General features: G+C 50.4%; 1 protein-coding gene across 3 annotated transcripts in view; it reads left to right on the top strand.

Annotated features, from left to right (window-relative positions):
- Positions 1 to 17,047, top strand: part of USP21 (ubiquitin specific peptidase 21) — a 40,287-nt gene extending 23,240 nt beyond the window's left edge. For 2 of the 3 annotated variants that reach the window (XM_048511592.1, XM_048511601.1), the window contains 7 exons: positions 594 to 658; positions 5,248 to 5,351; positions 9,048 to 9,134; positions 10,576 to 10,654; positions 12,993 to 13,100; positions 14,324 to 14,438; positions 16,407 to 17,047. In XM_048511592.1, the coding sequence (XP_048367549.1) occupies positions 594 to 658; positions 5,248 to 5,351; positions 9,048 to 9,134; positions 10,576 to 10,654; positions 12,993 to 13,100; positions 14,324 to 14,438; positions 16,407 to 16,497 (649 nt within the window). In that variant the 3' untranslated portion in view covers positions 16,498 to 17,047. The remainder of the gene's footprint in view (positions 1 to 593; positions 659 to 5,247; positions 5,352 to 9,047; positions 9,135 to 10,575; positions 10,655 to 12,992; positions 13,101 to 14,323; positions 14,439 to 16,406) is intronic. The other variant, XM_048511610.1, reaches the window with a different exon arrangement.
- Positions 17,048 to 21,640: the final 4,593 nt, after the last annotated feature.

The following is a 21,640-nucleotide window of genomic DNA, read 5'->3' as shown; positions in this document are numbered from 1 at the left end:
TTTTTTTTGTTCTTTATGGACTTTACAAGCTTTATTTTACATGCCAGCGTGGTGTGGTGGTTAAGGCCAGGTGCACTCTAACCTGGAGAACTGGGTTTGAGTCCCTGCTGCCACTTGAGCTGTGGAGGCTTATCTGGGGGACCTGATTAGCTGGTGCACTCCAGCACACGCCAGCTGGGTGACCCTAGCCTAGTCACAGCTCTTCGGAGCTCTCTCAGCCCCACCCACCTCACAGGGTGTTTGTTGTTGGGGGGTGGGGAGAAGGGAAAGGAGATTGTAAGCCGCTTGGTGTCTCCTTACAGGAGAGAAAAGGGGGGGATATAAATCCAAACTCCTCCTACTCCTCCTCTTCGTCTTCTCCTCCTTCTTCTCCTTCTCCTTCTTCTCCTCCTCCTCCTCCTTCTCCTCCTCCTCCTCCTCCTCCTCCTTCTTCTTCTTCTCCTCCTCCTCCTTCTTCTCCTCCTCCTCCTCCTCCTCCTTCTTCTATATTGTCCATATTGTAAGCTGCTTGAGCTCCATGTGGCTGACCAGTGATATGCAGGAGACCCCTGTGACCTTGATGTCACCCTGATGTGCCTTTTATTTCCCCCCAGTGATGATGAACAAGCCAACCAAATGTGGAAGCGCTACCTGGAGAGGGAAGACAGCAAGATAGTAGGTGAGCAGGCTGGCCTTCCAGCAAAAGCTTTTGCCGTCCCGTCTCGGTGAGCCCTGCCCGGACCTCCGGCCGCCCGTCCTGCTTTCATTCTCCGGTTTGAGAGATTCCTGGTCGTGGTGGAATGTGCCACCCACTCCCTGCTGACTTATGGCGACCCCCATAGAGTTTCCAAGGCAAGAGACTTTCGGAGGCGGTTTGCCGCTGCCTGCCTCCACGTGGGCTGAGAGAGTTCTGAGAGAACTGTGTCTGGCCTAGCTGGCTTCACGTGGAGGAGTGGGGAATCGAACCCGGCTCTCCAGGTTAGAGTCCGCTGCTCTTGACTACTATGCCACACCGGCTCTTAGAGCGATTCCTGTCCCACATGTTGATCGCCGCCCTGTGCTGTCAGGGAAAGGTCAAACAGTGGTCAGAGGGCTTGTGGCAGCTCAGAGGTCAGAGGCACGTGAATGGGTGAGCCAGGAAAGGAGGGACACCCAGAGGGCCTGGGGGTGGGCAGGGTGGGTGGGCACTCTCAGCCTGGCAGCACGTCCAGAATTGGTTCATTGAAACATAGAGCTGGAAGGGGCCTCAAGGGTCATCTAGTCCAACCCTCTGCCCAAAGGAGGAAATTCACAACTACCTCTCCCCCACACTCCCCCAGTGACCCCCTGCTCTGTGCCCAGAGGAAGCAAAAAACCTCCAGGATCTCTGGCCAATCTGGCCAGGAGGGAAACTCCTTCGTGACCCCAAAGTGGCGATCGATCGGCATTACCCTGGGCATGTAAGAAAGGGCCCCCGAGAGCTGAACACTGGCTCATCCTTTCCTGCCCTCCCTCTCACGATCTGCAGGAGCTCACAGAATCAGCCCTGCTGTCAGATGGCCACCTAGCCTCCGCTTAAAACCCTCCGAAGAAGGAGAGCCCTCCACCTCCCAGGGAAGCCTGTTCCGAACCCTTTATAAAGAGGTTGAACAACACAGATCCCAGGATAGATGCAGAAACATTAACAGGCCCTCGTCGGGCACAATCTGTTAACCGGTTCCAGATCCACCCAGTACCGCATTTTACCAGCTAGTCAACAAGGATGCTATGCGGAACCTTATCAGAAGTTTTACTAAAATCAAGATAAACTACATCCACAAGCATTCCCCTGAACCAGCAAGGTGGCAAATTTCTCAGAAAAGGAGATCGGTTTAGTCTGAAATGTTCCTGAGAAACCCTTGCCAGTTCTTAGTATTCTCAGCCATCTTTTCGCAACATTCAAGGACTGCCTGGCCCATTACTCATGGAACACTGACCTTGGGCCTGTTAGCTGCGTGGTGGGGCAGAAGTATGGTCTCCTCACCTTTACAGATAAGGAGGCAGCAGTGGCGTACCGCCCATGGGGACAGGTGGGGTCAAATGACCTCAGGCGCAACAGCGCGGGGTGTAAAATTGCTCCCCACCCCCCTCCTCCCCCGTGCTGACCTGGCTCGGAAGAACTGGGTTGGCGCAGGGGAGGCGCCTAACGTCAGAGCCGGCCGCCTGCCACTGCGGTGCCTGTCCAAGTCACCCCTGCCCCCGAATCCCGCCCTGAGCCCCATCCCCGAGTGCATGGAGGGGGCGCCCGGAGCAGGTGTTGTCCCTGGGCGCCATTTCCCCCCAATACACCTCTGGGAGGCAGCCCTGTCCTCTCCCCAGCTAGTCTGAACAGACCTCTGTTTCCTGGTTCTCTTAACTCTGCTCCTCTTAAAGGCACAGATCTCATAACATTCAGTTGTCCCAATACTGTAGAATTGATATGCTTCCCACCCTGCTCCCTTCTCCTCCACAGACACTCACACACTCTCTCCCACAGCCACTCTTAGCAATGTGAGGAATGGGAAGGGTGGAGCTAGGCTGGCTGGCTGTGGGCAGAGGGAAGAGGTTCAGGACAAAGCTGCTCACTGGAAAATCTCCCCACTCTGGTGGTAAAGCAGAATTAAATTCGTACTGCAAGCGGTCTTGCTTGCCACAGGGAGACTAGAAAGTGTAAGCAGGGCCGGAGAAAAACTCCCATTGCGACAGACATTTGCCCCCATCTTGCAGCAGATGCCTTATGTATAATCAGCCACTGATGTTTTGTTCTGAAACTTTTCCAGGTATAGCTGACGGGTCAGTGAAGAACCTTGATCCTCCTTCCCCCCCTTCTTAAAGATGGGGACAACATTTGCTTGCCTCCAATCTTCTGGCACATCACCTGTTCTCCCAGATTTGGGGCCATTATGTCTCTTCCCCAGAAAAAAGCTTGAATCCAGTGACACCTTTAAGACTCAGAGGTGTATGGCCTGAAGGGACATGGGGTCACTGCAGGCCGGCTCCCAGGGAGGCTGGGGGAGCAGGGCTTGGCCTGCATGGATTTTTTGCATGGATAAAACTGCAAGGATTGTCATGCCCTTATATAAAGCCGTGGTGCGACCGCACTTGGAGTACTGTGTTCAGTTCTGGTCGCCACATCTCAAAAAGGATATTGAGGAGATAGAAAAAGTGCAGAGAAGGGCAACAAGGATGATTGAGGGACTGGAGCACCTTCCCTATGAGGAGAACCAGTGGACATTGTCTACTTGGATTTCCAAAAGGCTTTTGACAAAGTTCCTCACCAGAGACTGTTGAGAAAACTCAGCAATGAAGGAATAAGAGGGGAAGTCCTCCTATGGATTAAAAACTGGTTGAGGAACAGAAAACAAAGGGTGGGTATTAATGGGAAGTTCTCACAATGGAGATGCTTAGGGAGTGGTGTCCCCTGGCTGATCCGCTTTTGGGTTGACCAGTGTTTTTTAACTTCTATTCATAAATGACCTGGAAGTAGGGTGGGTGAAGTGCCTTGGTGGGCCAGAGTTTGCAGTAGATGAGATACCAAATGGCATGTAGGGTGGTAAGAACCACACAAGGATTGTAGAAGAGCTCCAAGCTGACCTTGATAAATTAGGTGGGAGTAGAACTCAGAGGCCAATGGCAAATGCAGTTCAATGTAGCCAAATGTAAAGTGAGTGCACATAGGGGCAAAAAAACAAAACTTCACATACACGCTTACAGGGGTCAGTGCTGCCTCAGTCAAGCAGACCAGGAAAGGGATTTAAGGCGTCTTAGGTTGAAGAGTAGTTCCATGGGAATGTCAACTCAATGCATGGCAGCTGTGAAAAAAGGCAAACTCTATGCTGGGGATCATTAGGAAAGGAATTGAGAGATAAGAACTACCCAAGGATATGGTCATGCCTCTTATACTCATGACACGTGGTGCGACCGAGACTTGGAGTAACTGTGTTCAGTTCTAGGTTGCCACATCTCAAAAAGGATATGTGAGGGAGATAGAAAGGAAGTGCAGAGAAGGGCAACAAAGGGATGAGATTGAGGGACTGGCGCACCTTCTCTAAGTGAGGAGAGGCTGCAGCGCTTTAGGACCTCCCTTTAGTTTGGAGAGGAGACGTCACAGGGGGGATAATGATTGGAAGCTCTATAAAATTATGCATGGGGTAGAAAATGTTGACAGAGAGAAATTTTTCCTTCTTTCTCACAATACTAGAACCAGGGGGCATTCATTGAAAATGCTGGGGGGAAGAATTAGGACTAATAAAAGGAAACACTTCTTCACGCAACGTGTGATTGGTGTTTGGAATATGCTGCCACAGGAGGTGTGGTGATGGCCTGCACTAACCTGGATAGCTTTAAAAAAGGGCTTGGACAGATTTATGGAGGAATCTCTAAGTCAATCTATGGCTACCAATCTTGATCCTCCTTGATCTCAGATTGCAAATGCCTTAGCAGACCAGGTGCTCAGGAGCAGCAGCAGCAGCAGAAGGCCATTGCTTTCACCTCCTGCATGTGAGCTCCCAAAGGCACCTGGTGGGCCACTGTGAGTAGCAGAATGCTGGACTAGATGGACTCTGGTCTGATCCAGCAGGCTAGTTCTTATGTTCTTATGGAGGTTGGGGGCAGGACTCGGCGGCGGGTGGCCCTGCCTGTGCAGGCCGGCTTCCTTTTGCCCTCCCTAGGGCCTGCTGGTCTGCATGGAGGTCCGGGGAGGGGGGGGGGCTCGGGCTGCACAGAGGCTGAGGACAGGGCTTGGCTCTGGGCAGCCACACCCCCGGCCTCTGTGCAGGCCAGCTTCCTTTTGCCCTCTCTATCCCCCTGCCAGCCTGCATGGAGGCCAGGGGCGGGGCTTGGCCTGCATGGAGGCGGGGCTTGGAGGTGAGCGCCCCTGAGTCACGCCCCTGCCTCTGTGCAGGCCGGCGTAGGGAGTGCGGGGATGGTTCCTGGAGAAGGGGTTGTCCAGGCACCATTTTCCCCCCGATTCACTTCTGTTAAGACCAACCAAGTTTTATTCTTGGCGTAAGCTATGTGCATGCACCTGAAAGCTCATACCAAGAATAAAACTTTGTTCACCTTACGTCTGTCACTGGACTCAAACTTTTTTCTGCTTCTTCAGACCAACCTGGCTACCCACCTGAATATGCCTCTTCCGCAGTTCTCCAAAGTTCTGAGTGACGAAATCGGGAGAAACCGTGCCCCAGCACTGTGCTGCCTTCGGGCTGCCGACCCCCCAAATCAGACTGTGTCTGTAGACTCAACAATGACCTCTCCTCTCTCTGCCAGATCTCTTTGTCGGCCAGTTGAAGAGCTGCCTGAAGTGTCAAGCGTGCGGCTATCGGTCCACCACCTTTGAAGTCTTCTGCGACCTCTCCCTGCCCATCCCAAAGGTAAGCTCCCAAGGAGACTCCACCGCTCTTTTGAGAGGAGGTTTATGAAGCCTCTTCGTGCCAGCTGTTGGTTCTTCCAACAAAGCGGGTCATGGCTCAGCGGGAGAACTCCTCAGGTTCAATCCCCGGCACCTCCAGTTAAAAGGACCAGCCAGAAGGTGATACGAAAGACCTAAAGCAGTGATGGCAAACCTTTTTAAGATCGAGTGCCCAAATTGCAACCCAAACCCCAGTTATTTATCGCAACGTGCCAACACGGCAACTTAACCTGAATGCTGAGGTTTTAGTTTAGAAAAAAACGGTTGGCTCCCTTTTCCTCCAACTCCTCGGGCCACCACCCAGCTCTGAGCTGAAAGGGGCCCAGCCTGCTCTAGCCTCCAGCAAATCCTGCATGCACCGCTCTGGGCCTCTCTAGCATCTCTGCCTTTTCTGCACCCCCTCCCCCTCGGGAGAAGCCACCTGGAGGCACACAGTGTGCACCAGGCCCACCAGCCGAGTCCTCCCTGGTCACCACGGTGCGCGCATGTTGTGCTCAATGGCCCAGGCTAGATATGTGTGTGTGGGGGGGTGATTTTCCGTCCCCCGCATGACGAATTCTGTGTGTGCGTGCCCATGAGAGAGGATCTCCGATTGCCACCTTCTGGCACCCGTGCCTGGGACAAGTCTTCGCCATCACTGACCTAAAAAGAGAGATCCTCCACCACATTCACAGAGGAGGGACTGAGAGTCAGTGGAAGAGCATTCGTTCAGTATGCAGAAGGTGGTCACTAGCTGTGGTGGTGTTCCAAAAAAAAAGGAGGAGGAGGGGGGAGGAGGAGGGGGGGAGTAGTAGTAGTAGTAGTAGTTTGGATTTATATCCCCCCTTTCTCTCCTGTCAGGAGACTCAAAAGGCTGGCTGACAATCCTCCTTTCCCTCCCCTCCCCACAACAAACACGCTACCTGGGGAGGAGTGGGGTGGGGAGCCTGAGAAGAGAGCTCCAGAGCCCAAGGTCATTTGCCCAGCTGGCATGTGTTGGTACTGTGCACAAGCTAATCTGGTTCACTAGACAAGCCTCCACAGCTCAAGTGGCAGAGCGGGGCGTCAAACTCGGATCTCCAGATTAGAGTGCACCTGCTCTTAACCACTACACCACGCCAACTCTGAGCTGTGGCTCAGAATGGAAGAACCTCTCCTAAGCACGTGGAAGGTTAGGAGGTTCAATCTCAGTATCTGCAGATAAAAGAACCAGGTTTAAGGTAATGAGAAAGACCTCTGGAAATTCCAACTTTGATGGACCAACAGTCTAACGAAGTAGAACACGAAGAAGAGTTTGGATTTATACCCCCCTTTCCTTAACCATAAAGAGTCTCAAGGTAGCTTACAGACTCCTACACTTCCTTTCCCCACAACAGGCACGTATTGAGGTAGGTGGGGCTGAGAGAGATGTGCTAGGACTGGCTCGAAGTCACTTAGCAGGCTTCATGTGTAGAACATGAAGAAGAGTTTGGATTTACACCCCCCTTTCCTTAACCATAAAGAGTCTCAAGGCAGCTTACAGACTCCTTCACTTCCTCTCCCCACAACAGGCACGTATTGAGGTAGGCGGGGCTGAGAGAGATGTGCTGGGACTGGCCCAAAGTCACCTACCAGGCTTCATGTGTAGGAGTGGGTTCACCAGATACAACTCTGCTGCTCTTCACACCTACATCACGCTGTAGTGGGTCTGAATCAGGATAAGGCAGCTTCTGACAAAGTCTGGCAACAGCTTTCCGAGGTTGCGGGCAGGAAGTGGTCTCTTTCCAGCCCTGCCACCTGTGCTTTATTTCCTCTCATTGAGATGCATTGCCTGGGAATGGCACCAGAGGAGGGTCCACCAGAATTGTGGGAGTCGAGAGCAGATGCGCTGCAGCTGAGTCATGCACCTTCCACAGGAAAACATGCCCTTTTCCTTGCAGCTGATGAAGAAAAGCCCTGGGATCATTAGCTCTCTTAACATAGAATACTGTCTTAACCTGGAGTTATAAGATCATCGGGGCAGCTCTGCTGAATCAGGCCAAAAATTCATAAAGGGCATCTAGTCTGGCCTCCTGCTCAGTGCGGGAACAGCTTAGCGCCATGGTGGTGAACCTATGGCATTCCAGATGTTCATGGACTACAATTCCCACCAGCCCCTGCCAATCGGCCATGCTGGCAGGGGCTGATGGGAATTGTAGTCCGTGAACATCTGGAGTGCCATCGGTTCGCCACCACTGGCTTAGAGCAGTGATGGCAAACCTTTTTAAGACCGAGTGCCCAAATTGCAACCCAAGCCCCAGTTATTTATCGCAAAGTGCCAACCCGGCAATTTAACCTGAATACTGAGGTTTTAGTTACGAGAAAAAAAAGCAGGTTGGCTCCCACACTTTTCCTCCTAGCCCCCCATCTGCAAGGCTTTCGAGCAAGGGGGGGCCAGCCTGCCTGTAGCCTCCAAGCAGAGTCCTGTAGCCTTGCACCGGGGTTTCTGTGCCTCTCTAGCATCTCTGCCTCCTCTGTGCACCCCCCTCGGGCAGCAGCCACCTGGAGCACAGGCACCAGGCCCGCCAGCCAAGTCCTCCCTGCTCACCACGGTGCGCGCATGTTGTGCTCAATGGCCCAGGCTAGATATGTGTGTGTGTGGGGGGGGTGATTTTCCGCCCACCACATGACTAACTCTGTGTGTGCGTGCCCACAGAGAAGGCTCCGAGTGCCACCTCTGGCACCCGTGCCACAGGTTCGCCATCACTGGCCTAGAGCATCCCAGACAAACGTTTGTCCGGATGCTGCTTTAAGACTTCCAGCGCGGGGGAGCTTGCCACCTCCCTAAGCAGCCGATGCCACTGTTGCACAACTCTTACTGTAAAATTTGTGCCTGTAATTAAGCCCATTGCTGCAAGTCCTACCCTGTGCTGCCAACTGGAACAGCTCCCTGCCCTCCTCCAAGTGACAGCCCCTCAAATGCTCCAAGAGAGCAATCATGTCGCCCCTCAACCTCCTCTTCTCAAGACTAAACATTCCCAAGGTTGGCATTCAGGTTCTCTCAGGGGTGGACCAGGTGCCCAGGAAGGCCCACAGCGCAGGGGTTCAGAGGCCATTGGGCATGGCAGTGGGCTGGCATCATCCCCTCCTGGTCTAGGATTGTCAGGGTTGCCAGCCAGGCTCTCCGCTGTACCAGGAGCAAAAAAAAGGAGGGGGGGGGGTTGAGTCACAGCATTCTAGTAATCTCATGATGAATTTCTATAGCATTATGATGTCACTTCCTGCTGCAACTGGAAGTGACATCACAGCATCACTTCCCATTCCCATTTTTCCTCCTGCTGCCATCTGGCAACTCTGTGCTGGCACTGCTAGCATCCAAGTAAGGCCCCCAGAACTATTCTTGGGAAATAAGAATAAGATACCTACAGGGAATAAGATTCCTACAGTCTTCAGAGGCAAACTGAGGAGGGGGAAATGACTCTGGGGAAAGACCCCCTTCAAATGCGGGATGGAGAGCAGGCTCAGCTACAAAGAAAGCCGGGCTTGACCCCTCGCTTTGGTGGGCCAGGTAGGCACACAGTGAAACTGGAGCGGGTGTGAGGAAGGACAAGCCCTGCACCGTGGAGGACAGGCTGCATGTGCTCTTGGTGATGGGAGGCCTTGCTGCAGCCATCACAGTCCTCCGCCTCCCTCTCACATGTCCGTGCTCTTGCTTTTGCAGAAAGGCTTCACCGGTGGGAAGGTCTCCCTGCTCGACTGTTTCAGCCTCTTCACCAAGGAGGAGGAGTTAGATTCTGAAAACGCCCCGGTAAGCTCCTGCCGCTCGGGCCAGTCGTTGATAATGGTAACAAACGGCTCCCTGCAGGCTGTTTTTGTGAGCTGTGAAGCCCCGACGTGGGAGAAACTGCGAGAGAGCATTCTGAGTTCAGCTCAATCTGTGCTGTTCTGATTTCAGATATCTGGGATCCTGTTGACTTACAGGCTCTTGCTGAATTCTGTATAGCATGGTGGTGTAGGCACAAAAAAAAGAAAGTAGAAAGAAAGGGGGAAAGAATGTAGACAAAAGAAAAAGAAAATGTAGAGAAAGAAACAGAAAAAAGAGTTTTGGATTCAACAAGAAAGGTTACTTCTTCTTTCCCTCCATTATTTTTCCTATAATGGAGATATGGCAACCATAATGCTGCTGACCAAAGAAATCATGCAGGCCTTAAACCTATTCTTTTACTGCTGCTAGCTTAGCCTAATAGCTCCAAAAATGCCCCTTTGTTCACAGTTATACAAAATGTGCAAGCCAAACTGTTTTCAAGATCCTGTTGTACCCAAAAGATACCTTAAAAGTTGTCCTTTGTTTTCCTGAGACAATACGAAGGCCTATGGGAAAGTTCAAGCTCTTTGTTTAAAACACAGGGCAACTTGAAACATTAATGATATGCAGAAACAAGGGTTTTTGATTCATATAACGTCAAAGAGTAAAATACTGACATCTTCCAATGGGGATTTTAGACAACCCCAAAGGGCTGTGGGAACAGGGAAAATCTCCACCTTTTGTGTGATTGATTGATGATGTGGGCATTTTAGAGTGTATTCTTTGCTGCCATTTTGATATAGCTTGTCATTAATACTATAAAAGTGAGAACACACCGCCATTTTAGTGTGGCTGCCCTGATATTGTCTTGCCCGCAGTTGGCCGAATAAAGATCTTTCTGATTTTATTCTGTATCGGCTTGAGCTTCTTTAAGCTTATTTATTTTAATTCATTACTCCGTTGTAACAGTGGCAGAAGTGCTATCAAATCACAGCTGACTCCTTGCAATTCCAGAGGCGAGAAACATTCAGAGGTGGTTCACTGTTAACTGCCTCTGCATAGAAACCCTCGACAGAGGTCTCCCATCAAATACAAACTAGGACCGGCCCTGCTTAGCTTCTCAGGTCTGATGAGAACGGGCGAACCTTGGCCATCCTGGTCAAGGCAAGAGACATTCAGAGGTGGTTTGCCATAGCCTGCCTCTGCGTAGTGATCCTGGACTTCTTTGGTGGTCTCCCATCTAATTATTAACCAGGACTGACCCTGCTTAGGTTCTGAGATCTGACGAGATTGGTCTAGCCCCGGCCTTTGTAGTCAAAGGAATGTGGGGAGGCTGGCGAGCCAGAAGTGGTGAGGAGCGGATCTGGCGGGCTGGGCAAGAAATGCTTCTGCAAAGGTTCTGTTTAATGCTAACCTGACCTCCCCTTTGCCTCCGTCGGGGCAGGTGTGCGACAAATGCCGGCAGAGGACCCGAAGCACCAAGAAGCTGACCATCCAGCGCTTCCCCCGCATCCTTGTGCTACGTATCCTTTCTGCGCAGAAGGCCATTGCTTTTGCATCCTGCCTGTGAGCTCCCAAAGGCACCTGGTGGGCCGCTGCGAGTAGCAGAGAGCTGGACTAGATGGACTCTGGTCTGATCCAGCTGGCTTGTTCTTATGTTCTTATGCACGTCCTCACTGGCCTCATGTGGGGCAACAAGCGGGGTGCCCTGGAGTCAGCGAGGGTGATAGGCCAGGCATTTGACCCAAGTGCAGTAAGGGTGTGTAGTCTGATTGGGGGAAATGGGAAAACTTCGCTGGCCTTCAAGCCGCTCCTGGACCTCTTTTACAGAAGACCAACCCAGCTACTCACTTAAAACTATCCGGTGGGGAATTGCTATGTGTTGTAAATGAGAAAAAAATTAAAAGGGTCGCACCCCCCCCATAGGCTTTTGATAAGAAACTGAAGAATACTCGAACCCTTTCTCATTGACATCTTTTAACCCTTACACAGCTTGTTCAAAGAAGCCATATCTATTCAAATTGTATTGTCGAAGGCTTTCACGGTTGGAATCACTGGGGTGCTGTGTGATTTCCAGGCTGTATGGCCGTGTTCTAGCAGCATTCTCTCCTGATGTTTCGCCTGCATCTGTGGCTGGCATCTTCAGAGAATCTGATCTCCTCTGAAGATGCCAGCCACAGATGCAGGCGAAAGGTCAAGAGAGAATGCTGCTAGAACAGTCCGGAAACCACACAGTCCAGAACCATACAACCATACAGCCTGGAAACCACACAGCACCCCAGATTATCATTGTCTTTTTCCAGCACTTGGCCTTACATAATCCAGTCATTCCAAATTATGAAATTTGTCCTTGGGCCTGAAATGTCTCTTGCTTTGACGATAAATGTGAAGCTTTTTGGAGAACGTAGAAACATTGACCTGGAAAAGACCTCGAGGGCTATCTAGTCCCAGCCCCTGCACAACACAGGAAATTCTCAACTACCCTCCTGCTCCCCCGGTGACCTCTGCTCTGTGCCCAGAGGAAGACAAAAAAACTCCAGGACCTCTGTCCAATCTCTCTCCTTTTATCTTCCGTCTGCCTTCTCTGCCTTGAATTATTTTGAACAAGGTCTAGTGGGCCCCAGAACATGTATGCTAAGTGCCATAAAGTCACTTCCAACTTTGGCGCCCCTGTGAATTAACGCCCGCTGTCACATCCTCTCATTAACTGGCTCGCAAAGCAATGGCCATGGCTTCCTGTGTTGAGTCAATCCGTCCCATATTGGGGTTTCCTCTTTCCCTTTCACCTTCCACTTTTCCTAGCATTATTGTTGTTTCCAGTAATGCTTTTCTTCTCAGACTCTGGCCAAAGTACGATAAACCTCAGTTTGGTCATTTTTAGCCTCTAGGGCCATGGTGGCAAACCTTTGGCACTCCAGATGTTATGGACTACAATTCCCATCAGCCCCTGCCAGCAAGGCCAATTGGCCATGCTGGCAGGGGCTGATGGGAATTGTAGTCCATAACATCTGGAGTGCCAAAGGTTCGCCACCACGGCTCTAGGGAGAATTCAGGTCTGATATGGTCTCTGTGCGCATTAAGTGCTGTCGAGTACCCTCCAATTTACAGTGACCCTATGAATCAATTACCTCCAAAATGTCCTATCGTTAGCAGCCTTGCTCAGGTGTTGCAAGCTGTGGCTTCCTAGATCAGTGGTTCTCAACCTTCCTAATGCCGCGACCCTTCAATACAGTTCCTCATGTTCTGGTGACCCCCAACCCTAACATTGATCCATTTTACAGATGGAGAACACTGATGCAGAGAGTCTTAGGCGACCCCTGTGAAAGGGTCATTCGACCCCCAGGTTGAGAACCGCTGTCTAGATGGTCAACCCATCTCATGCTGGCTCCTCGTTTTTTCTTGCTGCCTTCAGCCTTTCCTAGTGTTAATTGTCTTTTTCAGAGACTTTTGTCTTCTCACAATGTGACCAAACCACAAGAAGAAGAAGAGTTTGGATTTATATCCCCCCTTTCTCTCCTGCAGGAGACTCAAAGGGGCTGACAATCTCCTTGCCCTTCCCCCCTCACAACAAACACCCTGTGAAGTATGTGGGGCTGAGAGAGCTCCGAGAAGCTGTGACTAGCCCAAGGTCACCCAGCTGGCATGTGTGGGAGTGTACAGGCTGCTCTGAATTCCCCAGATAAGCCTCCACAGCTCAGGCGGCAGAGCTGGGAATCAAACCCGGTTCCTCCAGATTAGATACACGAGCTCTTAACCTCCTACGCCACTCCTGCTCCTCGGGGATCTTCAGTTGCCAGGGCCCCCCTCGTAGCCCCCAGCAGCCACCTCCATCCAGCAGCTCCTTAACTGCTACCCCCCCAGATCTGAACCGCTTCTCCACCACCCGCTACTCCATCAAGAAATGTTCTGTGTACGTGGACTTCCCCCTCCAGCAGTTGAACCTGAAGGAGTTTGCCAGTGAAAAAGCCGGTGAGTCCTGTGCAGGGGTGCGCGCCATGTCCGAGGTGATCCCTGCCACGCCAGGGAAGCTGAAACTGCTGAACTGCCCTGAGCCCTCCCCTGTGCCAAGCTCCCAAGCCCACTTCGGAGAGGGTATACTGGGTGGTGGCAGCAAAGGTGCTTCCTCTGGGCTGTCCCTTGGACAGGTGTCACGACCCCAGACTTGCTCAATAGAGGAATCGATACTTTGAAAGCAGAATCCTCATTTATTGGCGACAAGCATAGAAAAGCCATTGGCTTATATCAGTGGTGGCGAACCTTTGGCACCCCAGATGTTATGGACTACAATCCCCATCAGCCCCTGCCAGCATGGCCAATTGGCAAGTGCTGATGGGCATTGTAGTCCATAACATCTGGAGTGCCAAAGGTTCGCCACCACGGGCTTATATTGTCAGAACCAAGTAGAAGTAGAAGAGTTTGGATTTATATCCCCCCTTTCTCTCCTGTAGGAGACTCAAAGGGGCTGACAATCTCCTTGCCCTTCCCCCCTCACAACAAACACCCTGTGAGGTGGGTGGGGCTGAGAGAGCTCCGAGAAGCTGTGACTAGCCCAAGGTCACCCAGCTGGCGTGTGTGAGAGTGCACAGGCTAATCTGAATTCCCCAGATAAGCCTCCACAGCTCAGGCGGCAGAGCTGGGAATCAAACCCGGTTCCTCCAGATTAGATACACGAGCTCTTAACCTCCTACGCCACTGAAAACAGGCAAAGCATCATATCCCCCAGCACAGATACGTCAGGCAAACCCCTCCCTTTGTTCTCCAGAAGTGGGAAGGCACACGCGCACACACACACTCATGCACACTTCCCCCTTCTGTGGGAAGAGGGAAGGCAGTCACACACAAACACACATTTCACAGGCGGTGAAAACAGGGATGAAAACTTTGCAGCTGTCACTCCTCTCCCCCTACAGCTGTGGAGATAGGGTGGACTGGTAAAAAGAAATGTTCCCTGTTTGAGCAGGAAGTCTGGCAGGACCCAGACGAAGACATTAGAGGGCCCTGACGACAGGTCCCAGGCAGCAGCGACGCTGGTGGTAATAGTCATACCACACCCATTGCTGCCTGCCTCTCGGGGTGCCCAAGCTTGGCTCTCTAGGGCAGTGGGCCCCTGCTGCAGCTTCCTTGGGCTGCCAAGGCAGGGGATCTGAACGATGCATATTCTTTAAGCGCCCCCTCTCTGCCTTCCGTGACAGGCACCCCCGTGTACAACCTCTACGCCCTCTGCAATCACTCCGGCAGCGTCCACTACGGCCATTACACAGCCTTCTGCAAGGACCAGTCCGGGTGGCGGGTTTACAACGATTCCAGGTAAGCGAAGAACAAGGTTTGCGAGGGATGTGCAGAAGCTGCGGCTTTGGAGGAGGGGAGGGAAAGGGGCAGAGGGCGGCACTGAGGACAGTGTGGGGGCAGAACTGGGTTCCCCCCTCCCATTTCCCCAAAGAATGCAAGCGGAGCCTAGAAGGCCTTAAGGTCGCAACAGACAGAGATAATGCCACCTGGCCATCTGTCCCTACACAGCAACGGAAATGCTCCGCTCCCCATTGGGAGTAGGTGTCAGGGATAAGCCTTGTTTATCTAGCACAGTGATGGCAAACCTTTTTAAGACCAAGTGCCCAAATTGCAACCCAAGCCCCAGTTATTTATCGCAAAGTGCCACCCAGGCAATTTTTAACCTGAATGCTGAGGTTTTAGTTTAGAAAAAAAACGGTTGGCTCCCTTTTCCTCCGCCCCACCCGCTCAAGCAGGGGCCAGCCTGCTCTAGCCTCCAGCAAATCCTGCATGCACCGCTCTGTGCCTCTCTAGCATCTCTGCCTCTTCTGCACCCGCCCCCCCTTGGGAGAAGCCACCTGGAGCACAGGCACCAGGCCCACCAGCCGAGTCCTCCCTGGTCACCACGGTGCGCGCATGTTGTGCTCAATGGCCCAGGCTAGATATGTGTGTGTGGGGTGGGGGGGGGGGTGATTTTCCGCCCCGCACATGACGAACTCTGTGTGCGCGTGCTCACAGAGCGGGCTCCGAGTGCCACCTCTGGCCCCCGTGCCACAGGTTCGCCATCACTGGCCTAGCAAGAATGAGAAAGACTGAAAGGAAGAACAAAGCAAGAATGACCCATTAGCAGAGTAGTTGCATCTGGCAGGCAGGATATATATATATATCTCAAAGCAGTTACATTGACAGGACTGCATCTTAATCACCTAGGTCAGGGGTAGGGAACCTGCGGCTCTCCAGATGTTCAGGAACTACAATTCCCATCAGCCTCTGTCAGCATGGCCAATTGGCTGATGGGAATTGTAGTTCCTGAACATCTGGAGAGCCGCAGGTTCCCTACCCCTGACCTAGATAAAGTCACAGTCTACATTTACGGGGCCTTGCTTTGGAGTTAGGAATGTCTCTCAATCAATAGGTGCCGTCCCTGACAGGGGGCCATTCAGTGGTGGGATCCAAAAATTTTAGTAACAGGTTCCCATGGTGGTGGGATTCAAACTGTGGCGTAGCGCCAGTGGGGCTGGGTGGGGCACGACGGGGGCGTGGCAGGGCATTCCTGGGCAGGGCTGTGGCAAGGACGCAGCCGCTGCGCCGGTCCTTGGGCGGGAAACGAATGCACGCAGGCGCAGGCTGCCACGCACGCCAGTGCACCTCCTGCTAGACTGCTTCAAGTTCTGCGCGCTGCTGCTGAGAGGAGGGGCGTCACTAAGGCAAAAATCACGTGGCAAAATCACCCATTAGTTACCCCCTCTCGGCACACACAAATAATGAGTAACCTACTCTCGGGAACCCGTGAGAACCTGCTGGATCCCACCTCTGGCGGCCGTTACATAATTTATTTATTTATTTATTTATTGTTTACATTTTTATACCGCCCCATCCCCTAGGGGCTCTGGGCGGTGTACAACAACTTAAAACACAATAAATAAGTTATTAAAATCTTTAAAACAGCGGTAACATTATACTGATAATAATAATAATAGAAATAATAGGAGGCGTCCGACCAACCCCATTTTTCATTAAATTTTCCCAGGGAAAAATTGGGGAGGAGGGTGGGTGGCGAGCCACAGTAGATGGTAGCCTAGATGGCGAACTGGCTGGGGCACCATTTCAGCGGCTGGTCCCTCCGAAGGCCCGGCGGAACAACTCCGTTTTACAGGCCCTGCGGAACTAAGGTGGTGGTGGTGGGGGGGGGGGGGAGGTTGCAGTGTCAATCCAGCTTGGTGCCTGATAGTTCCAAACGTTCCCTTCTGATCGCTCCCTCGGTCTGTTTCCTCCTTTTCCCTGCAGGGTGTCTACCATCAGCGAGAACCAAGTCCCGTCGAGCGAGGGTTACGTTCTGTTCTATGAGCTGGACGACGTGCACTGGAAGAAGCAGTGAAAGTACTGAACCCGGCACTTTGGCCCGCCGCCCTCGTACCTCAGAGACTGGTGCTCGGGTCTTTTATTTAAAAAGAGAGAGAAAAGCAACAACAACAACAACAACAACAATCCCCTAACAACAAACGACACTGTGTGTGACTCGTTTCTAAGACTGATCCGGTTTATCCACCCTTCCTACGTATAAACCCCGTTATATATATTTTCCCCCCTTATCATATTTTTGAGGAAGGACCAGGGAGGAGAAGGGGCGTGCCTGGATCGGGGTTGTTAGCCCACCAGGCGGTGTTTGGAGTGGGTGGGGGTCTGCGCGGGGGTCTGGAGGGACCAGGTCGGCCTGTTCATCTCCCACCCCCACCCTGTGCCCGGGGAAATAACGCCCGCCTCACCCCTCTCTGTTGGGTGCGGCACTGACCACTACTGATTTTAATGACTCTGTGACTTTGTACATAAAGGTGGCTTTGTACATAGGTGATGACAGAAAAATAATTGAAGAGGATGAGATTTTTTTGTGAATAAATTTACTAAAAAAAAAAGAACATCCGTATTTCTCTCATTTCAGTCTGACAGGGCCTGGGGTCTTTGGACTGGTACTGTTGAGTAACCACTTGTGGTGGGGGAGTAAATTTGATGGCTAGTATAGTGTGCCTGAACATGTGCAGTGGGCTTTCTCTCCTCCCCTCTTAAAGAGAAGAATTATCTATGATCAGGAAGATCCAAGGGTGCCTCAGTAAATGCTCTTTTTGTTTGTAAAGAAAAATCATGGAGTTGGAAGGAGACATACAGGCCATCTAGCCCAACCCCCTGCTCAATGTAGGATTAGAATCATAGAGTTGGAAGAGACCACAAGGGCCATCAAGTCCAACCCCTTGCCTTGCAGGAGCACACAATCAAAGCACTCCCGATATATGTTCATCCAGCCTCTGTTGAAAAACCTCCAAAGAAGGAGACTCCACCACTCTCTGAGGCAGCGAATTCCACTGTCGAACAGCCCTGATGGTCAGGAAGTTCTTCCTAATGTTTAGGTGGAATCTCTCTTCCAGCACCTTGAATCCATTCCTCCGTGCCCTAGTCTGCGAGGCAGCAGAAAACAAGCTTGCTCCCTCTTCGACATGGCATCCCTTCAAATATTTAAACATAGTTATCATGTCCCCCCCTTAACCTTCGCTTCTCCAGACTAAACATCCCCAGCTCCCTAAGCCTCTTCTCGTAGGGCATGGATTCCAGACCTTTTACCATTTTGGTTGCCTTCCTCTGAACCCGTTCCATCTTGTCAATGTCCTTCTTGAATTGCGGTGCCCAGAACTGACCGAATATTCCAGGTGAGGTCTAACGAATGCAGAATAGAGAAGTACAATTACATCCCTCGATCCTGACACTATACTCCTATTGGTACAGCCCAAAATCGCATTGGCTTCCTTGGCCACCACATCACACTGCTGACTCAGCCATGTGTGCCCCCCCCCCTTAACCTTCACCACATCACTCCTTACATATGTTCATCTGAGAGCATCCCAGACAAGTACTTATCCAGCCACTGCTTCGAAGCTGCAGGGGGGAGCCCCCCCCAGGTGGTTGATTCCACTCCTGAACTATCACTGTAAAAAAAGGTTTTCCTCTTTAAAAGTTGGTACCTCTCTTCGCCCATAATTTAAACTCTTTATTGCAAGTCCTAGCACATGTCACCAACAGGTCTAAGCAATTTTAGATCCAAAATTTTTAGTAACAGGTTCCCATGGTGGTGGGATTCAAACTCTGGCGTAGCGCCAATGGGGCTGGGCGGGGCACGACGGGGGCGTGGCTGGGCATTCCTGGGGCGTGGCATTCCTGAGCGGGGCTGTGGCAAGGACGCAGCCACTGCGCCGGTCCTTGGGTGGGAAACGAATGCACGCAGGCGCAGGCTGCCAAGCACGCCGGTGCACCTCCTGCTAGACTGCTTCAAGTTCTGCGCACTACTGCTGACAGGAGGGGTGTAACTAAGGCAAAAATCACGCAGCAAAATCACCCATTAGTAACCCCCTCTCAGCACACACAAATAATTAGTAACCTACTCTTGGGAACCTGTGAGAACCTGCTGGATCCCACCTCTGGAAGGGGAGGAGAAAACCTTTGAAGTTGTAGTGAAATCCTGCAGTCCAAAATTCTGGCCCACACAAAGCTTGCAGATGTAATCCTCTGATCTGAGAAAAGATCTGTGCCCTCATTTTTGAAACTATACATTCCCGCCCTCCCCACAAAATCTAAATTTTGGTCTTTTTATAGGAAATGTAGTGTGCTGTGTGTGCATCAAATTTCAGCTTCCCTGCTAATTTGGGAGTATTGTCAAAGGCTTTCATGGATGGAATCAAGTGACTATTGTGGGTTTTTTGCGCTGAGTGGCCGAGGTCTGGTAGTCTTTGCTCCTAACATGATTGCGAATGCAACAGCAAAGGTGCCTTTCCCCCTCCCCTCGTGATGTGGAAAAAACATATGCCCCACCGCACAATCACTCCACACTGTGCCACGGAGAGGAACATATCTTCCCATGGTATACCTCTAAAAACGCCAGCCACAGATGCGGGCAAACTAGAAGCAAAAACTAACAGACCATGGCCACACATCCCGGAAAACCCACAACTGTCAATTTTGAAGTAGCTTGACAAATCCAGCATATGCCACTGAGGTCCCTTTTTTTTGAATGAGAAATGTACTAATACCCACTTCTAAGATTTCCTAGAAATTATCATATATTGACATAAGCACGCGCCAGTTTATGGGAGCTCTAATTCCAACTGGTAATAGAAATTTCCTAGCAATTCTAGGTTCGAGTAGTACTTCTGACCCCCAAGTATATTGTTTACTATAAATAAACGTTAGCTGTTTTTCCATTTTGTTTGGCCAAGGAGTTCTGTATCACCCAGAAATCTGCATATTTCTTCTCTCTAAAAAAAAAAACAATTTTGGGGCTTTGTTTTCTGTGACTGGGAAGGCTGATAAAAGTACTGGATAAGTGTGTTTGAAAAATAAATTTGTTGATGCCTGTTGCTTGGGAAATTCTCACAAGGGGCCAATTAACATCTATGTTCACATGGGATAAAGGAAACCCAGCCATGGGACTTGTATCCCGCTGGCTTCTTCTTCACTGATTCTTTTGCTGAAATTCTCTGGTGTGTTTATAAGAAGTTCTCCTCCCTATGGGATATCAAGTGGCTTATTTGAGATTCTTTCAAGCTAAAATATAGTTGCCTTGGAAATAGGGGGCGCGGAGAAGTAGTTCCAATGAAAAACGTTTCATATATCTTATTATGACCAACCCGAATGATACCAAAACCTGTGCAAGGTTTTGAGTTCCCCAAAACTTTTAATCATCCTAGATGTAAAAAAAAAACAGTGATAAACAGAAAAAAATCTTTAGCTTCTTTCTTGTTTAGCTTGTCCTGTATTTATCTTTATTTCATTTATTTATATTTATATTCATTCATTTATATTCCACCTTTTTCTTCAATGCAGTGGCAAAGCAGCTTGCATTGTTCTCCACTGTAGTGTCACAACAACCCTATGAGGTAGGCTGGGTTGTGTATGTGACTGGTCACCCAGTAAGCAGAGTAGAACCAGGGGGCATCATTGAAAATGCTGTGGGGAAGAATTAGGACTTATTATTATTATTATTTAAATGTAGTATACCGCCCTATCCCCGAAGGGGATTGGTGTTTGGAATATGATGCCACAGGAGGTGGTGATGGCCACTAACTTGGATAGCTTTAAAAAAGGCTTGGACAGATTTATGGAGGAGAAGTCGATGTATGGCTACCGATCCTCCTTGATCTCAGATTGCAAATGCCTTAGCAGACCAGGTGCTCGGGAGCAGCAGCAGAAGGCCTTTGCTTTCACATCCTGCACGTGAGCTCCCAAAGGCACCTGGTGGGCCACTGCGAGTAGCAGAGTGCTGGACTAGATGGACTCTGGTCTGATCCAGCAGGCTAGTTCTTATGTTCTTATGATTTGAATTTGGGCCTCTGAGTATACTGGCTCCCGGTTTATAGTACTTAACATCTTTCTACAAAAATTATAGTGCTTTGTGCTTAGAAGGGGGAGAGGAAACTAACTATCTGAATCCTACCTTTCTCATTAGATTCAAGACTGATTGGGTGTGTTAAGTGCCATCAAGTCACGGCGCCATAAGAACTGATGTCCTCCGAGACGTCCGGTTGTTAACAGCCCTGCTCAGGTCTTCCAAACTTAGGATTGTGGCTTCCTTAATGGAACGAATCCATCTCATGTTGAGTCTTCCTTGCATTATTGACTTACCCAGAGACTCTTGTCTTCTCATAACGTTGGGTAGTTTCGGCTTCTAAGGAGAGTTCAAGCTTGATTTGATCCAAGAACCTGTTTTATTGAAACAATCCAAGGCCGGTTGCAGAAATTATGCAATAAAACCGCCTAGAAACTTTTCACAGATGTGAAAAGTTGTTAAATAAATTCCTTTTATTAAAATGTTCAATTGTAAACTTTAAAAAATCAGTTCCGCTTTCCACTTTCTGTGGAAGGATAGTGGTGCAAATCTTCATCCCTTTCCTTACTTCTCTTCTGAGCTTTCCTGCTCATCTCTATTAAGTGTGTTAAAAAAGGGGTGTGTGTTTATAATCCTAACTGCAAAGACCTGTTAAAGGAGATTTTGTATTGTGAGGACTGCGTTGAAGAGCAGGTGATGGGTGGAGGTAGAGTTGCCAGCTTTAGGTTGGGAAATTCTGAAGATTCGGGGGTGAGCCCTGGGCGGGACCTCAGCAGGCCATGATGCCATAAAATACATCTTCCAAACCTGCTATTTTATACTGGGAAACTGATTTTGTTATCTTGGAAATCAGTTCTAACTTTAGGATATTTTCTGAATTTTTCCCTCCTGCTGTTCCTTCTGGTTCTTATATATCTAAATACAGTTTTACCACCAAAAACATAACTGCTTATTAGTAGAGACTCAACAGGTGTAGCTCACCTAGGGACAGAAATGGGGGGGAACTGCCCCAGTTGAATTTCTGCCGGGACAGAGAGCTCTGAAAGGCACAGGAATCCTGAAAGGGGCGAGGGAGCAGAGACTGGGATCGTTTTCATTTGTTTCTTGCATTTCCAGCCTGAACTTTCCTGACGTCAATAAAAAAAACCTCCAA

This window comes from Sphaerodactylus townsendi, linkage group LG01, assembly GCF_021028975.2.
Source record: "Sphaerodactylus townsendi isolate TG3544 linkage group LG01, MPM_Stown_v2.3, whole genome shotgun sequence".
Taxonomy (NCBI): domain Eukaryota; kingdom Metazoa; phylum Chordata; class Lepidosauria; order Squamata; family Sphaerodactylidae; genus Sphaerodactylus; species Sphaerodactylus townsendi.
The sequence above is the reverse complement of the archived record's forward strand: the minus strand, read 5'-3'. Positions and strand labels throughout refer to the sequence as shown.